Raw genomic sequence first — 10,519 nt, 5'->3', positions numbered from 1 at the left:
GGGTGTGTGTGTGTGTGGGTGGGGGGGGTAATCCTTAAAAGGCTTGTATATAGTTTTACAACAGGACTATAGGCACTTCGTAAAGACTAAATCAATAATGCGAGCGCGAAGCGCGTGAGCTGATTTTTTGGGAAAAATTTTGGCCTACCTGAAAATGAGCCATTTTGAGGACTCTTGTCGGTTTTCATGACTATTTACATTTTATTCAATCTTTATCATAATCAATCTTTACGCTCTCCATTATTTACATCATGAACCTGAATAAAGAAAACTAACAAAATATGAAGTGATATTCAAAAGCCCTGAAACGAATAAAACAAAATTTTCTTATACAATTTAGGCCTCCATCTCCCTATGATAGTACTTTAAATGCCAAGTATGCCTACCCCATATTAATGGACAACTCGAAGTATAGCCACAAGCGTTCCCTGAAATCATCATAATTGAGCCATATTTTTTTTGACCAATCATATTATATTGTTTTCTTAGAATTTAAAATAAATATTGAGTTAACAAATAATTGCTACGTTAGATCATTTGAAATATTTTTATTCATGACATCTTTCACCTGTGATTAAGTCCAATGTTGAACATAATATCATATCAAATTTTGAACTATGCACAGTCATGAGCTGATACACGATTTATTTTTAGGGGTGATATTCTGACAGCTTCCATTGAGTTGATAGGCTGAGAAGCAGTGGTATGTGTAGGCTACTACTGACGGATTTCTTGTTTTGTAATAGTTTTTATTACATTAATTCAGTTCAAATCATACAGTAATGGTACATCGCAAATGTTACGATATAAATCAAACAAAAATCTGTTCATAAAGATTAGTCGGAATATGATGAAATTGTAATGCAATCATTATATTTCAGTTGAAATGTAAAACCTGAAATTATAACCACTATTATATATTCGCTATGGTATGTTCTAGTAGATATGAAAAAAAAATCATATTCCATTATTCACTATGAGTAATGAAACTGAATGAAAGTTAAAATATAAAGCAGAAACGATCGAGAGTTATAATCTCCACGCAACCACAAAATACCCTAACGAAAACAACGCACTCATCACCCCCCCCCCCTACACAGATAAACACACGCAAATACACGAACCAAACAATTAGAAACAAAACAATACAAAAATGGGAAAGAAAGAAAAGAAAAGAGGACGTCAACAATTATTGCACAGATCAGCCAACTCCGCACGCGTGTAAACCTGGACGAAAACCAGTCCATTCTAACCCTTCTTATGAATTTAAACAGAATTGATTGCTTTTAGGTGTTCCCACTCTTTATAGTGTTGTGTTAATGTTTTTTTTCCGCTCGATTACAACATTATTTTCTACTTCTTTATTTTATCTCTTTAGCAGTTCAATCATTATAATTCCCTCTTCCGTGCTATATTATGAATTTGATAAGTAAAATGATACGATTCATCATTGTCTATTTTCTGCTGACTCTTCTAATCCAACATGTTTATCCTTCCACTGGACTCTGTAAAAATTGGAAAATCTATAATAAATTGTCCTCAACATTTTAATCATTTTACAGTCATAATATATATGTCCTCACCTTTACCACAAAAAGAACATCCATTGGGTATAAATTGAAACCTATAAAGATGGTGGTTTACAGAGATAATATCGTATAACAATTGTTATTGAAATTCCCTTAATTCATTAGCTAATGGGAGGAATCTTGGACGATACAATTACTTTTTATTTCAGACATGTAATGATCATTTCTAGTTAAAAAAATATACTGATCGAGTATCGGCAATCTATTTAACGCATACTCTATAAAATTGCTTTGAACACTGACTCAAACTGGAATAAATTTTCAAAGAAAATGAATTCAATTTTCAAAGCATACTATTAATGACAACTCGATACTGCCAACACGGCTCCCTGAACATTTTCCCCTACCGTGTGTCCTTCATCTTTTTAACCATTCCAAGATCGTATCTCTGTGATTCCAATTCAGTCTAGCGCCATCTGCGATAAATATATTTTAGTATTACAAAAGATCGCCGAAAGGGTCAGGACCTAATTAAAATGTCTCTTTCGGGTAAGTTTCTTGATGTATTTCCATGGGTATAATCTGTAATTATGGGTATTAATGATTTGTAATGATGTTGCCAGATGAGTTAGAAACGATTGAACTATGATTCAAGGTGTACTTTTAGTAGATGTCGTTAGGAACTAACTTTAGATCTGTACCGTAGGCCTACTATACATCTTAAAGAGAAATTCCAGTAGTTGCAGTAAACACTGATTTCATGAGAAAGTCTGTAAAACAAGGCTTAATTGACAGTATATCATCGAGGATCTAGATCTGGTACCGTTACATAAACTGAACTTTGTGAAATCTTGAAATCTACACTGAAAAATGTTCACACTGAAGATCACCAACACAGATAGGCACACGTGGGACAGTGTATTAATATTGCTGGAATAAAGACCCGACGGAAGTGACCAAATCCGCGCTTATTTTGCTTATTTCTCAGCAATTACACAATTTCTCCCAGAATCCTTTGGCACATATTTTTTATTTATACAAACAGACACTTGGGTGGTCATTATATTAGATTCTGTAAAAAGTCACTTTGAGATCGTTACCAAAACTGGAACTTATCTTTAAAGTTAGATACGACTCGGGGGCCATTGTCATTCCCTGTGCATGCAATTCTTCTGTACGTATATTTAATGGGGTTGTCACAATTCTGTGATGGTCAACAGTTTGGGTATATGCTAAGGCCTCGTTTGTTGTGTTGCAGTGTCGTAATTGCTGTTTATTTTTAGGGAGCTATTTTGAAAAAAAAAGAGCCATTTTTTCATTTTATTAGACATGTTAGAGCCCTTTTCAGTTTTTGAGAGGCATTTTTTTTTGGCAGTGTATACAGCCACACGCGTGTGTCTTTACCATCCAGCCACACGCGTGTGGTTATATCCAGAACACCTATTTGTGGATACCGCCACACGCCGCCAGTAATAACAGTAAAACGCGTATGTAGGTCTGACCGTCTATATCACGATCAAAATAACCTCATTTCTTCATTAAATTCTTACATTCTAAACCACTCTGATTTCTTAAAATCGTTTCAATTTCATTCTCACCGTCTTCTTTCCTTGCTTTTCTTGTCGTTACAAAAGGCCGCCTGTTAAATAGCAAATTTCCACACTTTTTCTACTTGTGTCGATTCTCTACTGACTCTAGGCTATGTGCGTGTACGTGCGTACGTACGAAACTCGGGATTCGTGCATGCTTAACGCTTGGTACGAAAATTATTCGTACCAAACGTAAACGTAACCCAAACTGTGTATGTCTACTGCGCTGCGCTAACGCACGCTGTATGGGTCTGCCACCGTACCGCGAAGGAAGCCAGAATCAACACAAGTAGAAAAAGAGAATTTGCTGTTAAACAGACGACCGTTTGTAACAAGACAAGAAAAGCAAGGAGAGAAGACGGTGAGAATGAAATTGAAATGATCTAAGGATATCAAAGGGGTTTAGAATGTAAGAATTTAATGAAGAAATGAGGTTATTTTGATCGTGATATAGACGGTCAGACCTACACACGTGTTTTACTGTTATTACTGGCGGCGTGTGGCGGTATCCACAGATAGGTGTTCTGGATATAACCACACGCGTGTGGCTGGATGGTAAAGACACACGCGTGTGGCTGTATACACTGCCTTTTTTTTTATAAAATAGCTCTGTATTTTATAAAATAGCTCTGTATTTTTAAGCATCGTGATTGGCCAATATGCATCACATGACATCCATCTATTTTGGTGCAATGCAAAAGGTGCACAATGAAAATTGATATTGCACGCTCAAGCAAACCAGTGCGGTAGAAGTAGCCAGCCGCGCCAGGTGGCTTCTGGAGAGTTAAAATCATTTACTGACGTAGGCTTACTCTCAATGAAGCCAGGTATTCCTATCCATACACGTGCGTGTAGGCCGTTAAAACCTGAAACTTTCACCCCCAAGATTTCTACTTTTCTTCTAAAAGATCTAGCCCTAAATCATGTATATGGGATGCAACTTCATTTCCGACATTTCTGCGCCATCGATTTTATTTTTAAACAAGAATTCATTAAAAAAATGAGAAATATATCATGACAAGACGGAAGAGACTTGCCCGATGATTGTTTATGCCGCTATCTTGTTTCCTATTGTTCTTCTCCAACGTTATGCGACGCAAGCATCTGCAACAGGTGGCCTTATTTACCCCACTCTCCTATAGCCATACTTCTCACTTTTCTGTCAAAAATCATACAGAATAGTGCCAGTGTCACATCGTGTTCGTTTACAGAATCTGTTGCAACTTGAACAAAGTCAATGGAGTGCAGGGTTTTGGAGCGCTGCATGAATATGTACAAAATTTCCCAATCAAATAACTTTTGATCGAAACTTGAGCGATCCGATCATGGGCCAAGACCATTCCAAGTGTAGAAAAGGTGGCTTGATATTGTTATTTCTCAATACATTCACGTACCTTTGGGCCAAATTATTTTTGTGACCACATGATCATGACCTGATTTGTGCTGGCGGTCTCAGAATAGACCTAAATAATTTAGATATACTTGTAGATCTACCTGCATTCATAATTTAAAAAAGAAAATCACCCTGACAAAAACTTTCAGTGTGAAAATAACAAAAAATAATCATCAAAGTATTGTTAAAGTTTGAGGAAAATCCATTTGAGATGAAAAAATTATAATAATTTTTTTCTATTTGCGGCATCATATTGTCATAGGCAAACAGCTTCCCCGTATAAAGTGTAGTAAAATAAAATCAATCATTATGTAAATTTATCAATGTTTTTGTTGATCTTTTTTCTCCATTCAGCCACCATGATGAGCCGCTTGTCATTGCTGGGTAGGTTTTCAAGCCTTCCAGTTAGGACCCTGCCAGCGGCTTGCTCCCAGACACAGCCGATGAGATGTCTTCACGAACACAAAGATGCATCCACACAAACACAGTCACAATGCACAAGGTAAACAACGAATCATAACAGCTTGCTAATCAAGTGTTAAATGCACTTCTGAATATATGTAATCAGACCCTAAACTTCGGTTTAAACAAATGTTTTAACAAGTTATCTTGAAAAGAATTGCAAGAATCTTCATTCTTGAAGGAGGTAAATCAACCACGAATAAGAAAGAAGTTTACCATATGAGACTGTCATCTGCAGTAAGTTGCATAAGACCCTCTTTTGAAAATCTTTAAATTAATAAGAACAGAAATATATGCCATATTTTGACCGAATGCAGAATGATGTGCCAAATGTTGGAAATTAAGTTTATCACAGCAGCATGGCTTGATTTGTTTTATACATGTACATGAAGAGTCATTTGCAATTAAACAGTGTGGTCAATTCAAGATATCCAGGGCATTCATTTTAGGAAGGAGAAACGTTATGGTAAACAAATTGAAACATTACTGCAATGTGTAACACTGACCTCTTATAATGTGACATAATAGTCGGCTAGTTGATTGCGGTCGCTCAGTAGGAAAAAGAAGACCGTTGTTGAGCAAACTGATAATCTGTATTCTGTATGTATCTTGTTTCCAGTGTGGTACCATATAGGCATCAGAGTACATCAGCAGCTCCAGCTAAGAAAGGTGGAATCAACCTGAACAATGCAGCAGACTTTGTCGTTGCTAAAGCTGATGATGTCATCAACTGGGCAAGAAGGGTAAGTCTTACCTTTAAAAATGTAATTGTTTCTAAAGAAATACCTTGTGGTCCTTTGTATGATATTTTTATTCTCGACCTCTTTTCTTCTTCCCCTTGGTCACCCCTCTAGTTCCTCCACTCTCTCCATTTTTAATATTTTCTCATTTCCCCTCTTGTTCCTTCTCCTTTTCATCCCTCCAAATTCTCTCATCCTTAATTCTGACCACATTTTCCCCTTACCTGCATGTATATCCTTTCCTACCTCTCTCCCTCTATCTGCCCCTCTCCACCCTATCACAACTTTCTCCCCTGTCTATACTATCTCTGTACCTCTTCACCACTTCTTTCCTCTCTGCCTTCCTCTCTACTTTTCAGTCTCTTACATGTACTTCCCTGATAGAGTACAAACTCTATCTGGATTTCTTCTTAAAATTGTACCCTTTCTAATTAACCATACTGTATATCTGTATCATTTTCCTTCAGAGTTCTCTGTGGCCCATGACCTTTGGCCTTGCTTGCTGTGCTGTGGAGATGATGCATTTCGCTGCTCCCCGTTACGACATGGACAGGTTTGGTGTGGTATTCCGAGCCAGTCCTCGCCAGGCTGACGTGATGATCGTTGCTGGTACCCTGACCAACAAGATGGCTCCGGCTCTTAGGAAGGTGTACGATCAGATGCCCGAACCAAGATGGGTTATCTCAATGGGAAGGTATGGAATGACCATTGGATCAATGAAATACCTCAGTGTTTTCTTGCTCCTGTTTAAATATTGTGCTTCCATGCAACTCAGAGATATCAGACAAGCTAATATTCCAGGGCCCTATATCATAACATGGCACGATCAATCATCCAGGTCTTTCCCTTCGCTTTTTCAGAATTCCGTTTTAGAAGCATAGTGTACTTAAAATAGTTTTCAGAGATTTGTGTGTGACCTTATATAATAAAATTATGAAATTACTCCTAGTTTCAATTTCAATAAATTTCATATCATATGCTCTTCTTCAGAGTAACAAGAAAAGATTGCATTTGAAATGTGTGTTATTTTATCAGATAATATATCTTCGTATTTCATCAAATCAATTTACTCATTTATCTTTTTAATTGCATTTTCACATGCAGCTGTGCAAATGGAGGTGGTTACTACCATTATTCTTATGCTGTTGTCAGGGGTTGTGACAGGATTGTTCCGGTTGATATCTACGTCCCAGGTACTGTATCATCTGCCCTTATTAAGCTATCAATACTACACTAATATCCAAGTGGGCTTTATAAATCATTGCCTCATTAATTCAATCCTGGGGCATACACAAACAATGTGTTTACATTCTCCACTCCCTGGATAGTAATGCCAGCAAGGTGCTAATATTCTCATTACCTACCATACTTCATTGGCATTGTGTCTTAATATGTACTCATTTAAAGCCTGATTAGAGAGAAGAGCGATTATTGTGTTCCCAGTGGATGCTCTTACTTTGCTGGGATTTTAATCTTGAACCTTGGTGTGCACAGTCCATAGACTTATTCATTGGACAACAACACTTTTTGTCTTAGTGAATCAATTCCAGATAAACTCACTATATAATTGAAATTATAACTGTTCATGGCTATGTTTGAAAATCATTCAAGGTATCTTATCTGAATTTAAATCCATTGGCATTACTCATCTATTAGCAGGACACGATTCTATTTTTGCCACTCTCCACCCAGGTGGCGATTGCCTGGGTACTGACCAAAAGAATTCCTTAAAGAACCCTTGAGCACCAAAGTTGTTAGCCTTCTCATGCCTTTAGAATTGTCCTGAGCAGATATTTATTATTCCCATATCTGGTGTGTGATTCCTACGAGAACAAATTAGGTTACCATTTACAAAGTAGCTATGAATGAGGTTTTGCAAATTTAAGTCACTACGAAAGAGTCTTGCCAGACCTGTTTCTATGATGATATTGCAGGGGTACTGATGAACCTTGATATGAGAGTTCATAGCTAGGTTTCAAGAGGGTGCTGGTTGCCTGCGTGTAGTGGGCTCCACTCTATGCTTCCTGGTAGATACACTGCTTACATCTGATTGTACACTGGACTGAACTGATTCAGAGATTGTTGTGGGCATTACTGGGTGTGGGACCCTTTGCAGAAAGAGTAGTAATCAAATTCAACTCCAGAAATAAAACACAAATTTATTTTTGACCAATGAGACCAATTGAATGCAATTTCTGTAACAAGACCTGTTATGTAACATTGTGATGTGTGACTGTAATTTTTTATTGCATTGTTATGTGTAATATTGTGATGTGTGACATTTTGATTTTTTTTATAGCATTGTGATGTGTAACTTTGTGATGTGTGACATTGTGATGTTTTATAGCATTGTGATGTGTTTGAGTATCTAATGTATTGGTCATTCCCATGACATCTGAATCAACTTTGCCTCAGCAACTTTCCTAATGAAAATTTGTGAATTTGTCGGATAAACTCATTGATAATTATCTGGAGACTGCCGATTTTAATAGTTGAAGAAAATATGTTGGAATATTGTATCTGTCCCATTTTTTAAAGAAGATATAAGATATAAATAAGATAAAGGGTGATGGTTCAAATAGAAAGATTAAACCAGTGATAAAAAATACATATACATGTTAAATCATATCATTATCTTTTAATTTAAATCATCTTACAGGTTGCCCTCCGACGGCCGAGGCTCTTCTCTATGGTGTCCTTCAACTACAGAAGAAGATCAAACGAGCCAAGAATATCACAATGTGGTATAGGAAATAAAAACCTATACTCTTCTTTGTATGTCGAAGAATTTTTAAAAAGTGTTCCCTACTATGTATCATTTCATTGTACAGAAATTTAAGAATTGCCTTCCATAAAGAAAGAAAACTATCCCCCTGCCATAGTTGATCTATTTATACATACATGTAGCTATATCATTAATCAGTTACGAGTTGAATTCTGTCAACAGTTTCCTTTGCCTTGGTGGCTTGCTCTCTGTTGAATAATATTCTATTACATTGAAGTTTTTTTCTTTATTGCCATTGATAATGAATTATCTACGGTTCCCTGTTATATTTTTCCTTTCAAAATGTAATATTTGTACACAATTTGGAACGAGCAACAGGTTTATCATAACAGATAATTCTCCCCTGTTTTCGCAGATGGTAAGTGTCCCTGACAAACAAGTCGATACTCATAAAACTAGTAATATTTGCTGTTAAATTCTTTTCTGAACTTTTCATTTATATGAATAACTTATGAAGTATCTTCAGATACATTGATGATCAGAGAATAGATGCATGAAAATTGATTCATTAATTACCTTTTTGATAGTATAACATCCCCATAAATGACCCCCTACCTGTTACTGTGCAAGATAACATAAATCTTGTCGGAGTCAGGTGTATTGATCACTGAATGGAAAGAATTTAGATGGCAAAAGTGTTTCTGGAAACACATATATTGTATAAATAAATCTGGTTTCAATGTGAATTGGTCCATGTGTCTTGTTTTTTTTTTCTTGTCTTATTTCTTTTGATAATTTAATTCACTGGAAAGAGTAAGACTTACTAAAAATAGTACTGTATCTAGTGAAGTTACTTTATGGATATTCTGTCCACATAGAGCATTGCAAGAAAATTGAAACCAATAACTTATAAGTAAATTTTAGGTGACACATCATGTGCTCCTGCAACAATCGCTCTGGTCTTGATATCTCAGAGGGCATAGGGGTAGGGTTAAGATTATAATAAAGAGTTATTGCTTCAGAATAATGAAAAGACAAGGTTTAGGGTTTAATTTCGTTCGGTTAGGTTTTGCTAAGTGTGCAGATTTTTTATTTGAGCAATTGTCGCCAGAGTAAATATGAAACCCAATTCTAGGTCCCAAGATCAATCATACGCGGCTGGTCACTCAATGCATGACCACACTTGACCATCAAGCATTAATATACCCAATGACGGCGAAAATGATAATTTTAGTGTTTAAGTCCTGAAAACCAGCTAGTTTTCATTCCCCTGAACCCCTTATGCTAGGTGGCAGGTGAAAAAATTACCACCACTGAAAAGTTATGGATGACAACCCTAGACTTACAATTGATTGCAGACTTGCCATTCATCTATCATTTGCAAAACTTAGTATAAATTTTGCCTAACCTTTTTTTTACCAATCTATGTTAATGAAAAACTATTTGTATAAATTATCGCAATATTTGACTGATATGATCCGTTCATTCATAGTATGAATTACACGTCTCATGCTCTACTTGGTTGTTGCTTGCAAATACAGTGCATATGAAAAAGGGTAGTGGTGAATCTGCTTCGGTCAAACACCTTTGGACAGAAGAAATCCGTTTGACTTCGGCAATGTTCGAATTACAACGTGTAAATAAGACACATGTACGCATGTTCTAGTTTGAAATGTTTGGGTTAGGGAATTATTCGAGGTATCAAAGTTTGAGTCATGCAGAGTGTACTGTACTATCAAGGGAAGAGAGGGGAGACGAAGGTAAAGAAAATGCTCAGAAACACAGAGGCCTGTATTCTGAAGTCGGGTTTGACTTAGACTCTGGTTTAAAGGTATAGCCAATTGTTACATACCATAAATCTCTAACAGTAAAGAAACCATATTTCAGCTCATTTTGGCTCTCAAATCATTCATAATTGTCTAGGAGGCATATAGATAATTGTCTTCACCATTGATGAATCAAGAAAGAGCACAGTAAATATATGAAACATACAAAATTTTGACTTCCCATAATTTAGCAGAGTTAGACCATGGTCTAAATTAAACCTAAATTTAGAATATGGGCCAGAGGATGGAAGAGAG

General features: G+C 36.3%; 1 protein-coding gene across 1 annotated transcript; it reads left to right on the top strand.

Annotated features, from left to right (window-relative positions):
• Positions 1–2,005: 2,005 nt before the first annotated feature.
• Positions 2,006–9,184, top strand: LOC121416035 (NADH-quinone oxidoreductase subunit B-like). The gene is made up of 6 exons (XM_041609473.1): positions 2,006–2,078; positions 4,866–5,013; positions 5,593–5,716; positions 6,181–6,407; positions 6,818–6,906; positions 8,373–9,184. The coding sequence occupies exons 1-6, from the start codon at positions 2,066–2,068 to the stop codon at positions 8,468–8,470; spliced, it is 699 nt and encodes a 232-aa protein (XP_041465407.1). The 5' UTR covers positions 2,006–2,065; the 3' UTR covers positions 8,471–9,184.
• The last annotated feature ends 1,335 nt before the right edge of the window (positions 9,185–10,519 follow it).

Source organism: Lytechinus variegatus, chromosome 5 (genome assembly GCF_018143015.1).
Source record: "Lytechinus variegatus isolate NC3 chromosome 5, Lvar_3.0, whole genome shotgun sequence".
Lineage (NCBI taxonomy): Eukaryota > Metazoa > Echinodermata > Echinoidea > Temnopleuroida > Toxopneustidae > Lytechinus > Lytechinus variegatus.
The sequence above is the reverse complement of the archived record's forward strand: the minus strand, read 5'-3'. Positions and strand labels throughout refer to the sequence as shown.